The sequence below is a fragment of the Vespa velutina genome, chromosome 8 (genome assembly GCF_912470025.1).
Source record: "Vespa velutina chromosome 8, iVesVel2.1, whole genome shotgun sequence".
Taxonomy (NCBI): domain Eukaryota; kingdom Metazoa; phylum Arthropoda; class Insecta; order Hymenoptera; family Vespidae; genus Vespa; species Vespa velutina.
The window spans coordinates 5,940,136-5,966,030 of NC_062195.1; the positions used below are offsets into that span (position 1 = coordinate 5,940,136).

The 25,895-nt window shown below is 27.1% G+C and overlaps 4 protein-coding genes across 5 annotated transcripts; 1 reads left to right on the plus strand and 3 right to left on the minus strand.

Annotated features, from left to right (window-relative positions):
- Positions 1–188: 188 nt before the first annotated feature.
- On the minus strand, positions 189–5,387 carry LOC124951123 (tropomyosin-like). The gene is made up of 4 exons (XM_047498946.1): positions 5,256–5,387; positions 5,051–5,176; positions 2,315–2,518; positions 189–738 (listed from the first exon to the last, which is right to left on the minus strand). Exons 3-4 carry the CDS (start codon positions 2,441–2,443, stop codon positions 463–465), a joined length of 405 nt encoding a protein of 134 aa, XP_047354902.1. The 5' UTR covers positions 2,444–2,518; positions 5,051–5,176; positions 5,256–5,387; the 3' UTR covers positions 189–462.
- On the plus strand, positions 2,386–17,021 carry LOC124951113 (late embryogenesis abundant protein, group 3-like). 2 transcript variants are annotated; one of them, XM_047498928.1, is made up of 4 exons: positions 2,386–2,537; positions 6,298–6,587; positions 11,615–11,812; positions 15,393–17,021. In XM_047498928.1, the coding sequence occupies exon 4, from the start codon at positions 15,428–15,430 to the stop codon at positions 16,364–16,366; it is 939 nt and encodes a 312-aa protein (XP_047354884.1). In that variant the 5' UTR covers positions 2,386–2,537; positions 6,298–6,587; positions 11,615–11,812; positions 15,393–15,427; the 3' UTR covers positions 16,367–17,021. The 2 variants fall into 2 exon arrangements, with proteins under 2 accessions (XP_047354884.1, XP_047354885.1); XM_047498929.1 differs by lacking the exon at positions 2,386–2,537 and adding an exon at positions 3,173–3,221.
- On the minus strand, positions 6,012–9,872 carry LOC124951155 (mitotic spindle assembly checkpoint protein MAD1-like). The gene is made up of 4 exons (XM_047498986.1): positions 9,835–9,872; positions 9,490–9,685; positions 9,036–9,239; positions 6,012–6,601 (listed from the first exon to the last, which is right to left on the minus strand). The coding sequence occupies exons 1-4, from the start codon at positions 9,870–9,872 to the stop codon at positions 6,218–6,220; spliced, it is 822 nt and encodes a 273-aa protein (XP_047354942.1). The 3' UTR covers positions 6,012–6,217.
- A 178-nt stretch (positions 17,022–17,199) lies between the features above and the next one.
- On the minus strand, positions 17,200–25,405 carry LOC124951156. The gene is made up of 13 exons (XM_047498987.1): positions 25,213–25,405; positions 24,751–25,120; positions 24,100–24,446; positions 23,624–23,854; positions 23,282–23,533; positions 23,044–23,197; positions 22,104–22,113; positions 21,642–21,834; positions 19,113–19,482; positions 18,462–18,808; positions 17,986–18,216; positions 17,644–17,895; positions 17,200–17,495 (listed from the first exon to the last, which is right to left on the minus strand). Exons 1-13 carry the CDS (start codon positions 25,391–25,393, stop codon positions 17,329–17,331), a joined length of 3,105 nt encoding a protein of 1,034 aa, XP_047354943.1. The 5' UTR covers positions 25,394–25,405; the 3' UTR covers positions 17,200–17,328.
- Positions 25,406–25,895: the final 490 nt, after the last annotated feature.

The window sequence follows — 25,895 nt, forward strand, 5'->3', positions numbered from 1 at the left end:
ATCACAATACCAAAAGAAAAAAATAAGAATATCAAACAAAATATAGAAATAACAGAGAAATAATTCGACTTTACTTCGAATAATCTTTATCAATATAGAATATTTATCTAAACTATAGAACAGTGGAAATAAGTTAATCTTACCTCTTTCTTAGGTTTAGTTTTATTTCATGAAATTTGATCTTTGACTCAATATCGTGAGTATCGTTACTTACTTTATAATTATAATATTTTATTTTCCTGGGTTTTCTTATCTGTAAGATTAGATAAACATTATATTTCCTGTTAGACACATAAAAAATTAAATAAGACAAAGTTACACTTATCTATTTACAAAAGATACAAAAGGAACATATTTTTTAAATGTATCACGATGTGAATAGGTCATAAATAATGAGAAGGAAAGAATTAATTAGGATGAGTAGACTCCTATCATCATTAAGAGTAATCTTAATTAAAGTTCTTAAATATCTTGAAAGAAGTTCTTTCCACGTCTGTTTCTATCCGTATTAATCTTAGCCTGACGTGCTGCCTCGGTGGCCTTATCGGCAGCTTGCTTCGTCTCCGCCAGTTCAACTTTGGCTAATTCCAAACGCTTCACTAGTTCTTCCACCCTTCGTTTCGATGCCTCTAAAAGCTCTTGCTTTTCCTCAAAATCCCTCTTTGCACCTTCAGCGGTTGTTCGTGCACTTCCCATGTTCACATTTGCTATTTGTATCGCTTGTGCTAACGTTTTGATCTACAAAATTTATATTTTGTTTTTTCTGCTTTTCTTTTTATAAAATCAATCACCCCGAGATATAAATTAACGTTTAAAAAAATTTCAATTTTACTATTTATATACATATATATATATATATATATATATATATATATATATATATATATTGGGTTGGCAACTAAGTGATTGCGGATTTTATCGATAGATGGAGTTTACACTTTCCGCAATCACTTAGTTGGGAACCCAATATATTTATAAATTTATAAATATATATAACTATCATATAATTATATTAATATATATAAAATTATATGGCTATAATTATAAACAAAGAGAAGCATTAACTGATCATTATAAATAAGTTTCTTAAAATGTAATCATATGTTTTTAATATCCCTTATTTCAAATAATTAAATAATTAAATTTAAATAATTAAAATAAAATTTACATAAATATGATACAAATTTAAATGTTTTCATTATAATTATGTCTTTATTATGAGAGAAAAGAAAAAATTCAATTTTAATAATTATTAACAAAATCGATTTTATTATACCAATATTATTGCAATATTTAATTAAATAAAAAATAAATTATCTTTGAAAACGGTGTTGATTTCAAATCTCTACGACTTTCCGTTCCGAAGATATCGCCTTCGAAATATTTTCATTCATAATTCGTATCGTACAGCTGTTCATAGTAGTGTAGTAGTAGTAGTAGTAAGTAGTAGTAGTAGTGGTAGTAGTAAGACCAGCTAAATTCTCCAAATTTATGTAGGTCAGTGTGTCACCGAGCTAAATGAATGGAATTATATAGATCAATGGATCAACGTAATATCTTTCTCTTTACATGGAAATATCTTCGCAACTAAAAATCGAAACTTGTTTCAAATATCATTTTAAAGGGCAGATATTTCTCTCTTTTTTCATCCTATTGTTAATAATAAATTAACAATTTGTTATAAATAATTTCTATAAACAAATTTCTATGAACTAGATCCACTTCATTTTATTATAAAAAAGAAGAAAAAATAAGATTGCAACTGAATTATAAAATTACAATGAATTAATAATTAATTAATAAACAAATTACTTTTTTTTTTTTACCAAAGAAAACAATTGTTTTTCTTACATTATCAATATCGACTTTTTTCATTTGCATGAAAATATCATCGAAACTCGAAGTAGAATTTTTTTTATCTTTTTCAATTTATTTCTTATAATTAATTATCAATTTGTTATAAACAATTTTTTTAAGTAAATTTTTACGTAAATTGAATTCATCTTATTTTGACAAATAAAATCAGATTGCTTTTAATTTATAAAATTACAATGAATTAATTAATAATTAATAAAGAGATTATTATTTTAATGAAGAAATAATTTTTTTCCTTAGTATTAATAAACATATCTTTAGAGAAGTTACATTTATTATTAAAACTTTTATTAAACTTTTATTAAAACATTTATTATTAAACTTTAAATTTTTATCCTATCGTTAAATTCAAATTTCTATGAAACTAAGATATATCGATTCGAGCAAATCGATATATCTTAGTTTCATAGAAAATTTAAAAGAATAGATTATTTCTGACCTGTTCTTGAGCCTGTCGTGCTGCTTGCATAGCAGAATTCGCGTTTTCTTGAGTACGTTGGAGTGATGAACTTTCTTCCTGGACTACAGTCTCTGCCTCTTTTGTCTCTTGTTCGAGTTGCTCTACCATTGCTGCTTTCGCAGCAAGTGCTGCCTCCGCTGCTTTTGCTGCTTGTATCGCTTTACCTGCCAGCTGATTTTTCACCTAAACACCGATACGAAAGGTTCAGTTTTGTGTTTGATGTATCTTAATTTTTTTTTTTTTTTTTGTTAATCTATTATAAGGTCTTATTGTTATTATTATTATTATTATTATATTTTATCGGAATCGTAAAATTATCTAAAGATGATTAGAGGATTATGTTATCTGGCAAACTTTGTTTCTATTTAATATTTAATTTTAATTTAAAATATTTCTTTTCTTTTTTTTTTTTTTTTTTGTTTTTTTTTTATTATCATTGATACCAGATTTTTATATTTATCGTATATTTAAATTTTATTATGATTTAATGACGATGCGTCATAAATAATTATTGATAATATTTAATTTCTAATACTTATTAAATATAATATTTTATTTATTATATATTTAAATTAGATTTTATATATTACATAATATATCATATATTTTATATATTATATATATATATATATATAATATTTATTGAATATATTGAAATAATTCTTTTACATATTTCTTTTTTCAAACAACTTAGACATAATGTTCTTTTTTATATAAGACCACCCTTTCTCTAAATTTAAGGCAACGATGATTAAATCAATTGGAAAATACTCCGCATACATTAGAACGTAGAGAATTCTTTTAGTCCGTTTAGTCAGATCACGAGATCAGGCACGTGCTTAGCTACAGTCTAACGAAAGTGATCACGTTTCCAATAGATAAATACGTACGTAACTATTTTTTTTTTTTTTTTTTTTGAAGAGTAAAGAAAAAATATTTCTTCAAAGTAGGAGAACGGCCAAGATAGAGTCCATAAAAGTACAATAATTCAAACGTATACCGTTTGAAAGAAAATCATAAATATCGCACGATAAAAAGATATTACAATATTTCAGATGTACAATAATTTTGTTATTCAATCTGAACAATAATTTTGCTTTCTAACGAAATATTATTAATGATAATTCTTATTTATCAGATTTCAATTATGCAAAAGTAATGAATCAGTGTATCATAATTGTATGTCTATAATATACATACATATACGCAAACATATATGTACAATATCGTCTCACGATAGTAGAAGTTAATTTCGATATATCTTGGAACGAGATTCGACTTGAATTCGATCGATCGATCGATTTTATTTACTGCCTATGGCTTAACCAGGACAAAAGTTTATCTTGATAGTGTAGGTGTATAAACTAGTTTTAGAAAAGGTATATATGTATGTATATAACTAAACGTGCGTCATGATCGCTCGATAAGTATATTTTATATGAACTTCCAACGTCAAACCATCTATCTTTGGATATTTCTAATATAGTATTCGAACTTTTAATATTATACTCATGGAATATTTTTTTATTCACTTTTTTATAGAAAATTTTGAAATTACTTATCGTATAAACCAGTATTATATTATTGTTTATTTAATAATTTAATAATTAATATTTAATACTTAATTTAATCTTCGTTATTTAATTGTTATGCTTATTTAATATTATTTTTGATCTAATATATTAAAATTTTGTTTTATTATTCAATTATTCATTAATCAATCAAATATATTTATATTATACTATTAGTATGTATTACTAATAGTATACCATAATAATAGAGTAATGAAATTTTATGATATTCTCTCGTGATGTTGATTAATAATGAAGCTACGAAGATCCGAATTGTACGTTTTTTTTTTTTTTTTCATTTCAACGTTAATCAAAATTATTGAAAGATTTTCTTATATATGTATATATATAGTAAATAATATTTCTTAATTATATATATTAATCCTATCTTTTAAATATAGAAAGAGAGAGAATTAGAAAGAGAAATGAACAAAAGTATAAAAAAAACTTAAATTATTCTTTAGAATAGTGTTAAATCGATATATCTTATGTTTGTCAAAAGTTATCCAATTAGATAACGAACCTGTAACTCACTGTTACGACACTCAAAATTACACGATGACGTAAATTCACACACATATATATATATATATATACATATATAAATACACACAAATATATATATAAATATATATATGTATATATATATGTATATATAAATGTATACATACACATGTATATATAAATAGATGTATACGTTTCTGTATTACGTTCTAGAAAGGTAGAAAATCGGCGAACCGTAACAACACGTTTATAACTGACTCACGATTTCAATGTAAATGTCAGCGAAAACGCAAGTCGAAGGTATCAATGATAGGTATAACTATTATCAATGTGAGATCGTTTTAAAGAGCTTATCGTGAGCGTGGAAATTATGAATAAAGCGTGAGAATTTTTCGAATGATTCTCACACATATATATATATTTTTCTTTTTCTTTTTTTTTTTTCTTTTTTTTTTTTTAATGATTAATTTTTAATGTTAATTATGTGCAATAGAAAAAATGTATAAAAATTAAAATTTAATAATTAAAATTGATCTTAGAACTGATCTGTCATGATTCATGATTTTTTTATCGTCGTAAAAAGTAATCCAACATCATCTCTCTTTTTCTTTTCTTTTTTTTTCTGATTAATAATACTCACTTGATGAGATGCTTGTGCGCCTGCAGGATTTTGCGCATTCTGTGCAGCTTTGGCATCATCCGCAGCTTTTTGAGCGATACCGACGATCTGATTTGAATTTTTTGGAATCACATCTAACCTATCAGACTGTAGATAATTTTTATAACGTAAAAGATATTTTTTTTTCGTAGTTTTCTTTTTAACTGATTTAATCAATTTGATTTACCTTTCGTATCTTTCTAGTTTTTTCCGTCCCATTCGAGCCCTCAAAAATAACTAAGAACGATATTTAATTCGATAGAAGATATTCTAATGCTTCTATTGAAAATTAATATATATTTGTTATATATATATATATATGCGTGCGTGCGCGCGCGTGTGTGTGTGTGTGTATGTGTGTGTTTGTGTGTACAAATTGCTACTAACGTGCATATACGATTAACAAGAGAATTATCTTCATTCCTTAAAAATATCTTTTTTATAAATTGTGTTTTTTCATAAGACAATCCTTGAATAGAAATAAACGTGATCTTATCTGTGTTCAATATGAAAATGTCATCTAAATATCTGAAGTTGATTGATAATCTCGAACGTTTGTTATCAATTCTTTCATAATAAAACGATTAAGTGTGTACATATAGAGTCCATTCGTATAATGATACACCAATATTAATCCTATTTATTATTAATTGAAAGTTTTATTGACGTTTGAAAAATTATTAAAAATATTTTATAAATAAATAACAAATTGATTTTATATATTGTATATCTATGGTAGAAATTAACTTTAGTTATTTCTTTTTGTTTAATTTTTTTAATTTCCCTTATATGCTAAAAAAAAGTTCCTTTTCTTATAAACGTAATAAATAATATGTTAAACACAATATATGGATAAAATTTAAATTATTTTGTACTTTTATTATTCTTCTTAATCGAATACACAGCACATATTAGTACATATACAGGACATATACCAGGCGTAATAAATATTATTATAAAAGGAAAAAAGAAAAAAAAAGAAAAAAAAAGAAAAAGAAAAAGAAAAAAAAAAGAAAAAGAAAAAAGAAAAAAGGAAGAAAAAAAAAACAGGTCGTCGGGCAGTGGCAATTAGAAACTAAATGTAGTGCTCTTTTTATCTATAATCTATATTAGGGATTTGAGAAAAGAAAAAGAAACGTCACTTTGCTTTCAAGTTAACTTCCTTCTCCTTCTTCTTCTTCTTCTTCTTCTTCTTCTTCTTCTTCTCCTTTCTATTTTATTTTTTCCAGTTTGTCGATACTTCCGGTTTGAATTCTCGGAGGATCTCGAGCGTAACAACGACTTCCTTTTGTTGCGATTTGCATTGGCCTTCGCTTCGTGAGCTGCCTCATTTGCTTGGGCCGCAGCACGATTTGTATTTGCTAAATCTTGCTTAGCAATTCGTAATTCGTTGGTCAGTTCCTCGAGACGTCTCTTTGCCGCCTCGAGTAATTCTTCCTTCTCATGTAATGACTTTTGGGCACCGTCTGCCGCCGATTTGGAATTCGCTGCGTTTCCCTTCGCCGTTTGCATCGCGCGTGTGAGTATTTTCACCTGTCAATACCCCATCAACACAACTGATTATTTTAAATGATCGAATAACTAATCATATAAATAAATCATCATATCAATATCTTTATATAAATAACCTTGAAATTTTTATGAATATTTTATATATAAATAAATAATATTAGTTTTTAATAACAATAATAAATATAATATTAAATTGCCGATTAAGTAGTATTATTATTTTCAATAAAAAATCCAAGATGACAATTTTAAACATGACAACGTGTGTATCTGTATGTGTGATTTTTTATTAATTCTCAAAGTAATTATAAGTAAATGAAAAATATTTCAAGCAAAGAAAATAGCAATGTATAAAATGTTTGGCCAGTAATTAGAAAAAGTTAGAAATAAAGTAGAACAAAATTTTGGTATAAAATTAATTTGTCTTGTAAAACAGATTACGTGTAAATAATGGAAAGAAACAAGGTATTGTGTGTGTGCGTGTATATGTGTGTCTATATATATATATATATATATAAATATATATTTATTCCATAATGACTTCTGTTTCCGTATCTTTTGGTAAATCGTTTTAATTTTTTAATGAGTTGACGAAACCATCAAGAGGCACGTAAGGTATTTGATAATTAATAGAAACGAGAAATGCAGTTCTCAGAAAAAACAATTCTCGTCCAATTTTGTCGATATAACAAGATAACAGAAATAATTCAAAATGAAAAAGAATTTTTTTTTTTTTGGAAATGGGCGTTTTCTCAAGGGATCGCTACGAAGAAATAATACTGACAACTAGAAAGGTGTTTGAAAAAGATTAGAAAGTATTGGTGACTCAATATGGTGAGGTGAATCGAACAAGTTGCATATTTCTAGAGTGCAGATCAACTGGATCTGGTCAATCTATCTTCGTCGATCATTAACAAATAGAAAGATGCAGCAATTTAATTGAATTCTTTCGTATTCCAGTTAGTTCGAGAATAATTTAGAATGATTTTAAGGTGGTTAAATCAAAAAGAAATCTAAAAGAAAGAAAACAAAAAAGAAAAGAAAGATGATTGATATTACAAATTTATAAAAATGACGGATTTCATGAGAATACGATTGAATTAATAATTAATATCAGAAAGATATTAAGTAAAATTTATTTTTATATTTATTTATTATTATAAATAAGATAATAATAAATAAATAAATTGTTATGTTTCAAATATTTGTGAAATTATTTTGATAAAAACTTTTTCTGTTTATATATTAATTTACGATACGATCGAATGAATTAAAAGTAATGAATAAACGAATTTAACTGTTTTTTTGAAAAAATATATCATCAAATAGAAAAAAGAAGATCGATAATTTTAAATATTAAATTGTATACGATTTAATAACGCTTAATTAACATTTATCCGTCAGCATCGACACATTGACATTATTATTACTATATATATATATTTTTTTTTTTTCTTGAACTAGAACTCAGTATGTTATTAAACGAATGCAAAGGAGAAAAAGAGCACGATCAATTAATATGCAAAAGAAAGAATGTAAATAAGACAAAGAGGTAGAGAGAGAGAGAGAGAGAGAGAGAGAGAGAAAGACAGACAGACAGAGAGAGAGAGAGAGAGAGAGAGAGAAAGACAGACAGACAGACAGAGAGAGAGAGAGAGAGAGAGAAAGAGAGAGAGAGAGATTACATCAAATCTCCATAAAAAGATTTTTCATAATTGATAGCTGACAATGATAATAATTTTCATAGAATATTATAGTTACATATAGTTGCGTAGGAAGAAATAGATTTTAATAAAAATTGGAATAACTCAGCTATCGACGTTTTACACATTGATGGATAGAATGAAAAAGAGAGAAGGGAAAAGAAAGGAGGGAGGAATACCCTTGACTCCCTTTGACGAGTCACTATGAAACGAGGATATATCGATCCTGGGAAGACCTACTTATCTTCTCTGGTCGTTTCCCTTTTCTATGTGCGTACGTAAACTCGCGACTGGAAAAAGTATGACTGGGATATTAAAAGAGATCAGCCATAGCCTTGAGCTACGTTCTATTACCAAAGAGATTGCGTAGGAAATTGTAAATTTCTTCTGGTAAAATTCTCTTTATATATTAAGTATAACTGTTGTACCTGTACCACAATATATATATATATTTTTTTTCCTTTCTCCCCTCGAAGATAATATTGGGATTATCGAATTTTAAATAAAATTTGTTCGGATTCAATAATGAAAATTACAGCTTTATAATTACGATGTTTTGTTCGAATTTTCTTTTTTCTTTTCTTTCTCTTTTTTTTTTTCTTTTTTTTTTCTTTTTTTCTTAAAAATTTCGTTGCCGTTTAATTTATTTATAATTTTCCTTTCCTTCTTTTTCTTCTTCTTCTTCTTCTTCTTCTTCTTTTTCTTTCAAAGATTTTAAAAGATACATAGAAATTTCATTTTTTGTTCATTTTTACCTGATCTTGTGACTCTTTGGCAGCTTCGATGGCAGCGTTAATGTTAGATTTCGCTTGCTGTAGAGACTCCATTTCTTCTTGAACGACTGTTTGAGATTCCTTCACTTCTTCTTCTAATTGCTGAACCATTGCTTCTTTCCCCGACAATGCTGTCTCAGCAGCTCTTGCAGCTTGCAATGCCTTCTCTGCCAATTGTGCTTTCACCTTAAATTTCAATCACGATTATTATTATTATTATTGTTATTATTATTATTATTATTATTATTATTATTATTATTATTATTATTTGTACCTTCATGAATTTAAGATGAGGACAATGATATATTTTTATTTGTTAAAGATAAAAAGATAGGATAGAATATTTCTGAGAATTTGAATGATCGAAAGGATAATAAAAACATTAAATATTTTTTTTTTTTTCTTAATGAGAATAAGAATTAGTGTTAATAAGTACTTGACGTGCTGCCTGCTGACCAGCCATATTTTGAGCTTCTGAGGCAGCTTTAGCTTCCTCTGCAGCTTTCTGAGCAATGCTGCTAGCTTTCTCGATAGTTTTTTTCGCATTTTTCGCATGACAAGATGGACCATTTTCAACTAATCGAACATCCCTATGTTTCTTACAATTCAATTGAAATGAATATAAATTAACGTATTAAAAATGAAAAAAGTAAAAAAAAAAAAAAAAAATATAAAAGCATTTTTTCTTTTCCTTTTCCTTTTTTTATTTTATTATTTTTTCTTAACGCTATTATTACCGATTCGATTGAAGTTCTTTGAACCCGTTCACAGTCGAGCTTACCGATCATCAGCATGACTAAAATATGAATGATTGTGCATTGTGGTTAAGAAAATAACGAGGCAAAACAAAAAAGTTCTATTTTAAAATACTTACCGATGTAAGATAAAAAAAGAATACGATACATTTTAAGCGAGTAACCGTGCCAAGGACGATTTTATGAAAAATCTTTTTATGGAGCCCATGTCTTGTCTTATTAAATTCAATCGATTCGTGTCGATCGATTGGGTTTATTGGTTAGAAGACATCTATCGAGCGGGAAAACGATTGAAATACGATTTTATCGAATTGTTTATTGATGATAATAAAGATCTCGATATTTATATATATATATATATATATATATATATATATATATATATATATATATATATTGTATATTTATCTATCTATATAATATAATATAAATATATAGATTATAATTATAAATAAAAATAAATATAAATATATACTATGATTATTATATTATAGTATGTACTTTCGATGGTACTTATATATGTGTATATCCTGATCCCAATTGATATATATATATATATATATATATATATATATATATATTAGATTTAATCTTTCTAAACTAATCGATTCGTTAAACGGTCATAATTTTTTTTGTCGACCTCTTAACCCCATGTAATCGAGATCGAAAGATATATTCTCGCGTTTCGTAGAATTCCTTAACATTATTTTACGCAATCCTTGTTTCTATTATGCCCCAGAGAATCACGAAGTTTCAACGAAAAGATATAATATATCGTGCGTTTCTGATCAATAAAAGAGAAATTGATTGTAGTAACATTGTGTTTCATTCGAAAGAAATGGGAACTTATTTCACAAGCTTAATTAAAATCGTGTCCTTTCAAGAGTTCAACGATCTTTCATTGTTTTATTATTTTTTTAATAATTGAAAATTTTTTTAATCATTTTAATAAAAGGATATAAGAACGAAAAAAAATAATAATAATAAACTTGTATCTTCTTGTGTACATATATGTATGTGTGCAAGCATGTGTGTGAAAAATTTACGACATCGATATTTCCGATATTTTTATCGAAATTTTCCAGATTGATTTGTGTTTACATATAAGTGTAATATGTATCTATTTAAGTGTAAAAAATTCTTGACATTGTATTGATATTTTCCAGAGGGCTTGATAAAATCTTAAATAAAATTACGATTCTCAGCGCATAGTCACCGTTATTGTAACATTCATTTGCAATGCATATGTGACCTACTTTTGCATTATACGTAACGAACGATTTATTCTTTTAGGAAGATTCATAAGTTTTTGATCTATAATAGTTGTTCTATTTATAGATTACGATCTTCTCAAAAATTCATTAGTTACAAACGACTTTAAAATAATTACATTTAAATTAATACATTCAAGTGTTATATGTATAATTAATAAGATAAAATAGTATATAAAAAAATTATTTTTCGAAGTTAAGGTAATTAATATTATATATTCTAAATATATGAATTAAAATATTATATTATATTATCGTAATATATATATATATATATATATATATATATAAATTATTATTATTTAATGTCATAGTACTTGTAGTATATTGTTATTTTACTTTATATTATCATTTATTATTATTAATTATACATATTACAATGTATTATTATTTAGTATTATAATACGTTGTTAATTTAGACTTTTACCAAGATTAGACATATTATTTGTTAGCGATTAGTAAGTTTTTCGGCCGATCGGTTACGCTTCTAACGATCTAATGAAATAAAAAAAAAGTTCAAGTGGATGTATTGTAGTCGGCAGTTGGAAAAGGACATTGCCGTGGTTGGCTCTTTTAAACGTCTACAATCCCTTCCGTGGCAATAGACTAAGCTGCTGGTCCAGTGAGGACTATAAGAGCTCCGATGACTGGGAAAGTAATATCAGTTGTTGGCTCTTTCTTCGAGCAAGGACAGCTCCAATTCTCGTCAACGTTCGATCATTTCGATCACTGAGTAAGTAATATAAACAATTTCCGAATTTATTGACATTAATTCTGTTCGAATTTCAACTTTGAACTCACGAAATCGTTCCAAATCTTTATTAATGAGAAAACAATAGTGAATTACCATAAATTATCTCTCTTAATGATAATAGGAAGTAGTAAGATTCATTTAGATCAAATCGATTAATTTTCTTCGATCTTCCTCTTACATATTTAGATCAAAATATCCTCGTTTTATTCTCTCTCTCTCTCTCTCTTATTTTTTTTTTTTTTTGATTTTCTTTTTTATATTAATCGTCTTTCGTAATCTATAATTTGTAATTTGTAATTTGTAATTCGTAAATTCGTCTATCGTAAATGATCATAATAAATAATCATAACGAATGACAGGATTTGTTTAGATCAAATCGATCAATTTTATTCGACATAGCTCTTATAATTAAAATGTCTTGATATTAATTATTATTTTTCTTTTATTTATTTTCTTTTTTTGTTCTTTATTTCGCCGTAAAATTCATCGTAAAAAAAAAAAAAAAAAAAAAAAAAGAAATTGCATCGTTGTTATGTTTTTTTCTTTTTTTGTTCATTTAATTTATTGGATAGATTAATTATATGTCAGGATCATAAAAATTTTTTATTTCTTTACTAGATTTCCTATAGTTATATATACAGGATAGAAGGTAAACACGTTCATGGTCGTCTCCTACTTAATAATTTTTTGCATAATTTCATTTTATATTAGATTTAGTTCACTAGGTTCTTAGGGTTTTATCTACTTTTACGTAATTACATGATTACATACATTGCTGTTGTAATGTATAATAAGATGGAGTAGATAATCTCATAAAAACTTTATAGTTTCGAAATAAAATTAACAAAAAAAAAAAAAAAAGAAAGAAAAAAAAAAGAAAAAAAAAAGAAAAAAGAAGAAAAGTAAAATGAATAAGAAAAGACTTATAATTCTTCACCAAAATATTAAAAAGCTCGCTCGCGAAATTTGAATATCGTAACATGAAAATTCGTAACATTTCCTTTCTCTCCGCCCACAATCTTTCTAAGAATTTATTACACTTGGTTTCCCATGAAGTCTACTCGACCGCGTGACGTTTAGATAGAGTGGACTGAATCCGGAAGTATAGTGTAAGCATTTATAATGTGTGCCTTGGGCAGACAATAAACGTGTGTGTTTGAGACCTAACTTATATTATGCAAATTCAGTTCTTGCGAGAGCTTAGAAACCGAGTTCGAGTTAGATTTAATTTAGGTTAGACTCGAATGGGTATTTTTTATAATAAAAATTCTATTCGAATGTTACACTCACCAGTTTACCAGTTTGCAATAATCCATAGTAGTATCTAAATAGTTATGTATAATATTTATATACATACGTACATAAGTATATATATATATATATATACATACATACATACATATTACGTATATATATATATATATATATATATATATATATATATATATATATATATATACGTAAATATTCGTTCGTTGGGTCATTATCTCGTTTTAAGGCACGTGATTCGACGGGCATTTATCATGCGGATAAACGCACCTTTTACCACAGTATTTTCTTTTTGTGTGTGAGCAAGTAGATTAGAATTAGAACGGTTTTACGTTCGTTGAGGAATTTGTTAGGAAAAAAAAAAACCCGATTCCTTGAAATTATTATTATCATTTTCTTTTTTTTTTTTTTTCTATATGTTTTTTGATTCGCGTTGGTAGATATTAATTATGATTGGTCGAGATTTAGATTTTTATTAGATACTATTTAAATTTGATTCGCATGTAACTGATATGTAAAAGATATTTATTAGCGATCAAGATACATTAAATGGAGGATTATTTTCTAATTTTTTTGTCTTACGAAGAAATGAAGTCAAATTAGAAAAGTCTTTTTCTTACTTTTGTAGACAGAACAAAATTTGCTTTTAAAAAAATTCGTCTCTCTAATAATTTTTGATTCGAAAAATATTTCGAAAAATTATTTGAAAATCGTTATGAATATTCATTGTGAATAAACGATATTTACTACGAACTTTCTGATTAAAAAAAAATTAGATATATATATATATATATTATAATAAATATATTTATAATATGAAATATTTATTAGAAATTTATATAGAAAAATTTATTTTTTTCCTCAAACAATAATTCATCATTCATGAAATTCAGGATAAGATTGATTGTTCTCAATCATTTCTCGATCATTTCTCGATCATTTCTTGGTAGAAAAAAATTCATCGGTAAGGAATCAACTAAATTACAATGTCGGAACCCATTATAAAGTCGTGCATACACTCACATGATTTTTAGAGCGCAACGAAACTGGATTTTCGAATTTGAGGAGACACAAACGGGTTACGACATTATTGTTGCACACAGACTTATATGTTGGAAAGGCGTATCGTGTGCGTCATGCATACCACGCGTTCTATGATTTAGAAACGTTAGATCTCCTCGAGGTATAACGTGTATATATATATATATATTTCCTTATATCGATCCTTGACCGATCAATGATGTATGTGTATTCACGTCCGCTAGATCGTATTATTTCTTGATAATGATCGAAGGACTCGATCAACTAAGACTTTTTGTGAGAAATTATATACATATTATTTTTATTTTTCAATAAATCATATGTAATTTTATATGAATAACTTTTAAAGAGTAATTTTAAAAAATTAATAATTTATTTTTATCTATATTGTCAGTAATGAAATACACGTAAAAAATTTTTTGCATAAAGAAAAATTTTCATTAACAAAAAATTGATTTATACATGTAATCAATCATACAAAATACTTGATTTATATCTGCATATAACCAATATATATGTATTGAATTTTTTTTTTTTTTTCTTTAAGAAACTTTACATAATTCTGTTTTGCAATATTGTATTTTCGATGAAAGAACATTGACAGGATTAGAAAAGTCTTCTAAGTCGAATAATCGAAAGAAATCGTCAAAAGTAACGTCTAGCAGCGATTCGTCGATCAACTTTTTCCACTTTACTTTCGAAGTAAATTCGGCCAGGCTAGATCGTTCAGTCATGCAAAGCAACGATTGATAGAGAAATTCCGTGGAGAAACTCAAAGGCGAGAAATGCAAGAAGCTTGTCTAGGTAATAAAAATACTCTATAAAAAGAAAAGAAAAAAAAAGTATTGCACAAGGATTCTCGAACTTTAAAAGATTTGAACGATTTCGTGCTCGACGAAGCGACACTTCGATCTTGTTCTTATTATTTTGTGTCTTCCTCCTTTTCAATCGATTCAATATTTTCTCTTCGTCAAGTAATACTATCAACGCTTACTGATTATATAAAAAGAAACAAAAAAAGAAAAAAAAAAGGAAAAAAAAGAAAAAAAAAAAGAATTTCTCTGATATTACATAAGTTAAGAAAACAAAAAAGAACAAAAAATATCTGCTATCCAGCAAGACTTTGTAAATTTTAATAGAATAAAAAGGAACAAAAGATATATTGTCGAATAATAATTGAGGCAATCATCATAGTCATTAAAAAATGAAGGAATTTTCCGGAAAATAAACAAATCTTTTTGCTCAACAGATAACCACCAAATATAGAAAAAAGAGAAAAAGAAAATGAAGATCCTCGCATTGGTGTTAGCATTGGCATGTGCGGTCCAATGTGGTCTAGCTAAGACAAAAAAGCAAGTACATGAGCGAGAAGCGGGTAGTTACGAGTATGGTTACGGAGGTCATCCGGAATCAGTGTTATTAGATCCTCACCTTTTGCAAGTAGATTCAGTGGCTGTGCCCAGTGGTACTCACTTATCAGAACACCGTCCATCTCGGCCAGGTTATAGTGTGGGTGGTCCTTTGGCAAGTATTGCTCAAGGAGCGGCTGAACAGGCTCACACGCAATTAGGAAATCAACATTCAGCAGCTGGACAGGCAGCTTTCATGGCCAAGAACACATTGGCTCAGGCAGCGGCACAGTCAGCGGCAACAGCAGCAGCAGCTTTAGCAGGTAAACAAATCATCGTGATGGGTCTTGAACAACAATCGAGAGATGCTCATGTTGCCGTCGATGGTGAAAAACTTCAATTGCAACAAGCACAACGTGCTGCTACAGCTGCTCAAAATACTGCTCAACAAGCGATGCATCAGGTTCAAGTAATCACTGCAGCCTTGAACGCCGCTCAAGCTACTGCTGATCACGCCAGTCAAGCCGCAGCCGAAGCTCAAGCTGAATTAGCCGCTCAAACCACCATGGTTGGCCAGGCAAAGGCCCGTGCCGAAACAATCGAGGAACAACTCAATGCAGCTCGTGTCGATTTCGAAGCAACCCAAGCTGCCGCTCAAAAAGCTGCAAACGCTGCATCCGCAGCCCAATCGAATGCCGCTGCTGCAGCAGCTCATGCCGCAAATGCTGCTGCTGCTAACGTTGCAGCTGCCACAGCTAACAGTCATCCCAGCGGTGCTCATGGTGGTAGTCTCGTTGCTCACTTAGGCGAACCCCTTACGAACGCTGTACCCGTTGATGCGTATGATTACAAATCTGGGATTTATCATTATTGATGATTCTTTTCAATTTTAGTTCGTCGACCTATACTTTTTTCTACTCGTCTCACGTGCTCGAACTTTCAACTTATTTCTTATTTTGTATTTCTTATGTCTTCTCATTATATGCAAAGGTTGAACATCAACAAGTTGACTTCATCGAGTTTTTCTGTTATCGTTAGAGTTTATCTATTTAAAATTTATATTAGGAAGAATATCGATTTAAATACATTGTTAATGCAATCGATTGAAACTTAAAACGATAGAGCGTTGTCGCAGCTGAACATTTGATCGAAAGGATCATCGTCTTTGAAAAAATAAAATTTTTCGATCCTTCTTGAAATTGTTCATTTTTCATCATTCAATGTAAATCGGAAAACTGCCTTCATATTCCATTTTTCGTATTATTTTTTATTTTATCAATGGATTTTATCTAACTTGCTACGTTTCCTTCGTAAAAAGTTTTTTTTCTCGTTGTTTACTTTTTTCTATAAATAAAACACAAAAACGTAATTAAACGTTTTTATCATTTTAAAATGTTTTTTTATCTCCGAAACCATGACAAGTTATCACCAAAAAAAAAATTACGTCAATAGGTGAAATTTTATTATGTTCTATTTTACAAATTAATAAAATCAAACGTATGTAATGTGAAGTGTTTTATTACTACCATTTAATATTTAATAAGTAAGTAAGAAAATTATTGTTTTCGATACAGGTAATATTTCATAATATTCAAACGAAATTAAAATACCCTTTACAAGTTAATTTATTCTTCCTTCTTATTTAGTATTGTTAAAGAAGAGTATTATTAAAGATATTTTATTAAAGATCAAAGATTTTAATGATAATATGTTATAAAATAACATTTTTTATTCCTATATTTTATCATATATATTATCCATATTTTTATCATTATATTTTATTGTTATTTTTTAAAAATAACACTATGTTATTTTAAAAAAATAACAATAACAGTACTATGATCTATGTTGGATTTGAAGATATATGCCATCTTTCGTATCCAATGTCAGAACTCCTGGCATGAAATTGAGAGTCCTTTGTGTTTTTGTTCCTGGCAAGAATGTAAACTTCTTCAAGGCATTCGTAAGGGCAACTTTCGTTTGAATTAGACCGAATCTCATACCTAAAAAAAATATATTCATTTGTATCACAAAAGAAATTGGAATATTTTTCAAAATTAAAACTAATTTTTAATTCAAAATTCAAAATAACAAATTCACAAAGAAAAAGCAAATGATTTTCATGAAAAGATAGCTAAATATCGTACGTACCAATACATATTCTTGGTCCTTCTCCAAACGGCAAATAAGTATATTGATGTCTGTCACGAATTTGTTCTTCCGAGAATCGTTCAGGAATAAATTTCTCTGGTTCGGGATAAATATTAGGATCTCTATGTAATCCAAGAACAGGAATAACCACAGCAGTGCCTTCCGGTATAATGGTATTAGAATTAGGTAATTTGATCTCCTTGGTACATACACGATTTAAAATAGGCACAGGTGGATATTTCCTTAAAGTTTCTGCGATCAGTAAGAAATACGCGATATATAATATATCGATCGATAAAACTTTTTAATAATAAGAATCACACATTAAACTGTATTACTAACCACATACGACCATATGAAGATAAGTCATCTCGTTGATAGCATTGTACGAGATATCTCCGTGTTTCTTTATAACTCTATCGATCTCTTCTTGTGTTTTCTTTTGAATATCTGGATTCAAGGCCAATTCGTAAAGGCAAAACGTTACCGTTGACGATGTAGTCTCAAAACCAGCCACATAAAAAACAAATGCTTGAGCTGCCCCTTCCAACATACTGAATTTTTCTAATTCCGCTGTATTGATAAAAAAATAATTTATAATAGTAATTAATATTTATTAGTTGAAATGATATTACTGAATAGCCGAATGTGGTAATATTTTTTTATTTATTTATTGATAAAGCAATACAAGGCATGACGAAAAGAGGAACAATGAGGTATTTTTCTTCGTCAAAAATTAAATGAAATAATGATAATTAATAGTTCAGTGCCTTATATCGATGTAACCATATATTATGATGCAAAATTGTAATGCTTACTCGGTGCATTGTCGACTGGGTCAGTTTGTTTTTCCTCGTCATTTTTGACGTATCCGTCCTTCATCAATTGTATTATCAAGTTAAGGAAATCACGTCTCGTAATGTTATGTGTGTTTCGATACTCCACGGTCTCTTCGAAAACTTTTAAGAAAAATTTGGACACTCCTTTATCATTCAATGGTATCGAGAAAATTTCCATTATTTGAGGAGCAAATATCATCATCGTGTTTATGAATGCCTTCGGCTCAAACACCTTTTTGCCCCAATAACGAAATTCTGACTCTGGATGTTCCAGACAATTACAATTTATTCCAAATGCAGTCGACATTATGATATCTGTGAAAAAACTGAATTGCGTTAAGTAAATATCAGTTTCTATAGTCTTATGTTTTATTATGGATTTTAAGAACTTATTAAAAATTTTATAAGTAATTAATTGCATTGTTATTGCATTAAAAATCATAAGTATCTATTTTGTTAAATTATATTATATATGTAATAATTAATTTGATAGTATCATGCATCTACATTTACCTAACACAAGCTTCGTTCACATGTTCAAACACAAGTAACTTTGTATTATTTACTTAAGTAATAGCGAAATTAATAATAAATTTAACGAAATAATCAAATATTACTGAACCATATTACCTAGCAAAGATCTCCTTTATGTTGATTTCATTTCTCTCATGAACTTTCTTCTCAAGGAATTTTTCCAACAGAATTCCATTTTCTTGTAAAGTTTCGAACATATGTTTGATTTTTCCTGACGTAAAAGTAGGTGTCAAACGTACACGTAAATTTCTCCATTTTGTTCCAGGTAAAAGAAACAAATGTCCTGAAAGTGGATCGATCTTTTCGTTGCAATAAATTCCACGATCATGAAAACTTGAAAATTCTTTCGTCATCACGAAACGTATCATATCGGGATCATTGATCATTAGATTTGGTTTGAAAAGTGAGTATATTCCGACATAAGGGAGCGATTTGTGTTTTCTGTAAAGGTCTTCAAAAACAACCCCTGTAAAACGATCGAAAAAAATTGTATGATAATATAGAAGCATATCTTATGTTTTATTTTCTAAATCTGATAATGAAAAAAAAAAAAAAAGAAGAAACAAGGAAATTAAAACTCTATCTCTTTATCATTCTATCTCATATTTCTTTAAAGTATACGCGTAGTATCATGTTTTCTCTAAATAGATCTTTGCAATGTATATAACTGAAGACATATTCGTCTTAATAAATAACATTACAATCACATTTGTGGTAAAATAAGGAAATAGTAAATTTGCTTGTCATGTAGATAACTTATAATTAAAAGCATCTGATGTAATACTGACGTAGCACCTTTATTGCTATCTAACTCCATATCAATTTTTTTTATACCTAATGTACACAAAAAACATTTACATAATATTATTTTTGTAGCTTTTACACATTAATTCTGCAAGAAAAAATAAATATAATAACGTTTATAATGTACGACAAAGAACGATGAACAAAATACTGTTAATGATATTATTATTCATATATTTACAATGGATATTGTTATTTTTTTTGTCTTATTATATAATATTATTACGTCCTTGAATGGTAATAAAATTATAATTTATTGAGTGAAAGCTGTAAAATTCTAATTTTATTATATCAGTAAAATTAAATATTAAATATACATAAATTGAATAATCATCTCTAATGTTATATCATTTTTTTTTAAATAATATTCATATATTACCAATAATATATATTCGTATTTTAAATTAATTGCTTTCATCTTTTGGAAAAAAAAGGTGTATCGTATGGAGAATCAACGAATTTGCAGGAAATATTAGACTTTATAAGGGAAAGTAATCTGAAAAAATTCTAAATTAGAAGAGAGTGCATGAAAATAATATAATCGAGATAAGATACTTCAGTGACATATGATTATATCTTTAAAATGATCTTACATAATAGAATAATTTAAAGTCAGTAATAATAGTACTGTGTTACGTAAATGTAAATGTATGTTGTTATCAAATCAATTGTTATACGTGTAATATAGTTTAACAAGATAAATGTATTAATTTTTTAAATCAATAATAACGTGATTAAAAATTTTTACAATTTATAATATATTCATGAAATCAATAATAAAGCATAAGATCATAAGAAACCGATGTAGTTTCTGTTTTATCAGTTCTATAAAACTCGTCTACGTGTATGATATTTTATTTTTTAAATTTAAATTAAAAAGAAAAAAAGCAATAGTTTAACAATTGATTTTTAATTAAGTATTATGTCAATTATATTTTTTTTTTTTGCAGATAACATCGTTTTCCAAGGATACGTTGGACAAAAGTAAAAAGCAATTAATTTAAAATACGAATATACATAGGTACATATAATGATGAGAAAGAAACATATATAACATCAATCTGGTCGTTGTAATAATTATCATTGTCAACTTTTTTTTTTTTTTCACAAATCGTAATTTGTCAGAAATCGATTTCTCTCGCATAACGAGATTACAGTAATAATGATTTAGGAAATTTTTTGCATCTTTATTATATTGTAGAAATGTATGACATAATTTTAAACTTCATTATATATTAAATGTGATATTTTCATATTTAGATAAAAAAATTAACACTTATGATGATCTTAACATTGCCAAAATAATTATAATTACTATGTAAATAGAAAGATAATCTAATTGTAAAATTCAAGCAATCTATTATTCAAAATATTATTTACCATCATTCACGGTAAATTTTATTTTTTCATAATTTTTATGTCAATTATCTTATGAATAATTTTTGTAATATTGTTAGAAATGTTGCAAATAATTGATATGCGTTGTTAAAAAAGTTATTACATCAGGATTTTCTTCATTTCATCAAAGTTATTTTTAGAAAATAAGCAGCTATGTTTTTGACATATTTCATAACAAATTTAAAAATCATATATTTCTCAAGAAGTCGAATATGCATTTCGTTAAATATTTTTTGTAAATATATTTGAAAGATTATATAAAAAAAAAATAATATACGTGTTTATTAATGTGATATGAGACAAGATTGTAAAACGAATTATTATAAAAAAAAAAAAAAAAAAAAAAAAAGGAACACTTTATTTTACAAAACTTTTTCTTCTTTTGTAAATTTAAATAAAGAAAAAATATAAAAGACAATTTACCAATCGATTTTTTATTAAATATAGCATCATTGATATTTCCAGCTGGAAACGTTGGTTCTTCGTACGGTACACCTTTCTTTTTCCAAAAGTTGAAAGCAATTAATTTAAAGTACAAATATATTATAATTATGATGAGAAACAAAGCACCAAATAACTGTGATAATATCCAACCCATCGTCATAACTATTAAATACTATTAAATAGCTTTAATTTGAACGACACTCAAAGATACTAGTTGTATCACAATATGATACCTGCGATGTTGAAAGGTAAACGTAATAATGACTCAGTAAATTGTTTGCACCTCCATTATATAGAAAAATATAAAGTCTATTTAACTTTTATTATCTATGAAACATGGTATTAATATTTTGAATAGCTAACGCTACAACGATTATTAGTAATTAAAAGTTAATAGTAATGATAATTATAATAATATTGTTAGAATTATGGTAATAATACCTTTTCATATCTATAATTATGTTTGTTATAAAATTCAAATAATCCACTTAGATATATTATTCCGATTAAAAATATATATTAAAAATTTGTTGTAATCTTTATATGGCTAACTATATATAAATTTTGCTTCAATTTAATTCTAAAGCAAACATTGAGGTTTGATTTACTTTGATTTTTCAAATAATATTAAAATAGAATTTCTGTGGATCTCTACATGCAGCTACCTCCTTGTAAAGAGATCTAGGTCGGTATTACTTGTACTAACTATCTAAATATAAATCTAAATCTATTAAAGCAAATACTACCGGGCGAATGGTTGCATATTTCGGTGCGTTTCTAAAATTTTTTCTTTATAATTGTAATAAAAAATCAAAGTGCTTACATTTTACATTATTAATAATATTTTAGCAGATAAATAGATTAGATAGAAATTTAAAATAATTTCTTATTTAGAGAAAGGCACCGAAGAATTCGTATTTCTTTATTATCTTTATTTATTCATATTAACAATAAATAAATAATTCTCTTTATTTATTAAAAAGCATAACGATATCATAGTCAAAATGATGATTCTTTCTTATGCTTAATTAAGTTTATTAAAAATACAATTTACATTTCCACAATATATAAATAAAGAAGTAACTTGTTCTTTTAATTTTTTATTTATTCTTATTTATGTTTATTAATTATTATTTACCTTTATTCATTAATAATCATTCGTATTTATTTCTAGTTTTAGGTATTTATTTCGGATGGCTCTTGGATAAGTTCCTTGGATGAAGCCCTTAATTTACAAATTAAATGATACTTCTTCTACCTTTAGCACCAATTTATTATTAAAGACAGGATACATATTTTCGATTATACGATACGTAATAATATTTTTTATCTAATAAACAAAGAAAGAAAAAAATAATAATAATAAAATTATGATCTTTGCTGGATTTGAAGATATATGCCACATTTCGTATCTATTGTTATAGTTCCTGCCGTAAATTCGAGCTTCCTCGGTGTGTTTGGTCCTGGTAAGAACGTAAACTTATTCAGGGCATTCATAAGAGCAACTTTTGTTTGCACCAGAGCAAATCTCATACCTAATAAACATATTTGTTCATAAGATAAGAAAGAAGAAAAAAAAAAGACGGGCATTTTCATCGATGATTCTATATCGTACATACCAATACATATTCTTGGTCCTTCTCCAAATGGCATATAGGTATACGGATGTTTGCCACGACTTTGTTCTTCCGAGAATCGTTCAGGAATAAATTTCTCTGGTTCGGGATAAATATTAGGATCTCTATGTATTCCAAAAAGAGGAATAACCACTCCAGTGCCTTCGGGTATGATGACATTAGAATTAGGCAATTTGATCTCCTTGGTACATACACGATTTAAAATAGGCACAGGTGGATATTTCCTTAAGGTTTCTGCGATCAGTAAGAAATACGCGATATATAATATATCGATCACTAAAATTATTTAATAATAAGAATCGCATATTAAACTGCATTACCAACCACATACAACCATATGAAGATAAGACATCTCGTTGGTAGCATTATACGAGATACCTCCATGTTTTTTTATAACTCTATCGATCTCTTCTTGTGTTTTTTTTTGAATATCTTGATTCAAGGCCAATTCGTAAAGGCAAAATGTCACCGTTGACGATGTAGTCTCAAAACCAGCCACATAAAAAACAAATGCTTGAGCTGCCCCTTCCAACATACTGAATTTTTCTAATTTCGCTGTGTTGATAAAAGAATAATTTGTAATAATAATCAATATTTATTAGTTGAGATGACATTACTGAGTAGCCGAATGTGGTAATATTTTTTTATTTATTTATTGATAAAGCAATACAAGGCATGACGAAAAGAGGAACAATGAGGTATTTTTCTTCGTCAAAAATTAAATGAAATAATGATAATTGATAGTTCAGTGCCTTATATCGATGTAACCATATATTATGATGCAAAATTGTAATGCTTACTCGGTGCATTGTCGACTGGATCAGTTTGTTTTTCCTCGTCATTTTTGACATATCCGTCCTTCATCAATTGCATTATCAAGTTAAGGAAATCACGTCTCGTAATATTATGTGTGTTTCGATACTCCACGGTCTCTTCGAAAACTTTTAAGAAAAATTTGGACACTCCTTTATCATTAAGTGGTATCGAGAAAATTTCCATTATTTGGGAAGCAAATACCATCATCGTGTTTATGAATGGCTTCGGTTCGAACACCTTTTTGCCCCAATAACGAAATTCTGACTCCGGATGTTCCAGACAATTACAATTTATTCCAAATGCAGTCGACATTATGATATCTGTGAAAAAACTGAATTGCGTTAAGTTAATATCAGTTTCTATAGTCTTATGTTTTATTACGGATTTTAAGAATTTATTAAAAATTATATAAGTAATTAATTGCATTGTTATTGCATTAAAAATCATAAGTATCTATTTTGTTAAATTATATTATATATGTAATAATTAATTTGATAGTATCATGTATCTACATTTACCTAACACAAGCTTCGTTCACATGTTCAAACACAAGTAACTTTGTATTATTTACTTAAGTAATACCGAAATTAATAATAAATTTAACGAAATAATCAAATATTATTAAACCATATTACCCAGCAAAGATCTCCTTTATGTCGATTTCATTTCTCTCATGAACTTTTTTCTCAAGGAATTTTTCCAACAGAATTCCATTTTCTTGTAAAGTTTCAAACATGTATTTAATTTTTCCTGACGTAAAAGTAGGTGTCAAACGTGCACGTAAATTTTTCCATTTTGTCCCAGGTAAAAGAAACAAATGTCCTGTAAGTGGATCGATCTTTTCGTTGCAATAAATTCCACGATCATGAAAACTTGAAAATTCTTTCGTCATCACGAAACGTATCAAATCGGGATCATTGATCATTAAAATTGGTTTGAAAAACGAATATACTCCGACAAAAGGATACGATTTGTACTTTGTGTAAATTTCTTTGAAAATTTCAGCTGTAAAATGATAACCAAAAAATTTTAAAGTAATACCAAATAATTCTTGGTTTTATTTTTCAAAATTTGAATAAAAGAAAAAGATAATTTACGAATGGATTTTTTATTAAGAATTGCATCGGTGATATTTCCAGCTGGAAACGTTGGTTCTTCATACGGTACACTTTTCCTTCGCCAAAAGTTGAAAACAATTAATTTAAAATAAAAATATATTCCGATTATTATGATGAACAAAGCACCAAATAACTCCAGTAATATCCATTCGGACATCATAATTATTTCGTTATTTCTTCTTTTATTTATATAGCACACATTTATATATCTAAGTATTAACGTCTTTTGTTAACGATTGATTTTTCTAGAACAATCTTTTGAGAAGATATTAGTACTACTGATTTAAAAAATCACTTGTATCCTCCTTATATATGAAGAAATATGATAATTAATTATTTTACATATTTCGTCAATATGTTAGAATATAAAAAATAAAGTAACACAGATAAAATAAAATATCTTAGCATTGCTAATATATTTGTGTTTGTAATTTGTCATTTTGATAGTTATGCTAATTATGAAATTCAGATTATTTATCAAATCATTTTAATATATATTTTATTAATATTATGATATGTGACTATCTGTCCATTTTATCGAATTATTATTATCTGTAGTCATATACACTTAAATTTTTTTATATTCGCGTTATATATATTTTATAACACGAATTATTAGTTTTATCAGTTCCATCAAAGTCTATAGGATACAAATAAATTTT

Bases quoted from the DNA above. Each gene is read 5' to 3' on its own strand.
- LOC124951155 (XM_047498986.1), bottom strand. From the start codon at position 9,872: ATGCACAATCATTCATATTTTAGTCATGCTGATGATCG. The intron at 9,240-9,489 runs GTACTTATTAAC...TTGAAATTTAAG, and splicing joins GTCAGCAGGCAGCACGTCAA to GTGAAAGCACAATTGGCAGA. The intron at 6,602-9,035 runs GTAAAAATGAAC...GGGTATTGACAG, and splicing joins CCAAAGAGTCACAAGATCAG to GTGAAAATACTCACACGCGC.
- LOC124951156 (XM_047498987.1), bottom strand. From the start codon at position 25,393: ATGATGTCCGAATGGATATTACTGGAGTTATTTGGTGCTTTGTTCATC. The intron at 25,121-25,212 runs GTAAATTATCTT...ATCATTTTACAG, and splicing joins TCTTAATAAAAAATCCATTC to CTGAAATTTTCAAAGAAATT. The intron at 18,217-18,461 runs GTAAGCATTACA...TTATCAATACAG, and splicing joins CCCAGTCGACAATGCACCGA to CGGAATTAGAAAAATTCAGT.
- LOC124951113 (XM_047498928.1), top strand. From the start codon at position 15,428: ATGAAGATCCTCGCATTGGTGTTAGCATTGGCATGTGCGGTCCAATGT.
- LOC124951123 (XM_047498946.1), bottom strand. From the start codon at position 2,443: ATGGTAGAGCAACTCGAACAAGAGACAAAAGAGGCAGAGACTGTAGTC. The intron at 739-2,314 runs GTCAGAAATAAT...TAAATTTTGTAG, and splicing joins CACGACAGGCTCAAGAACAG to ATCAAAACGTTAGCACAAGC.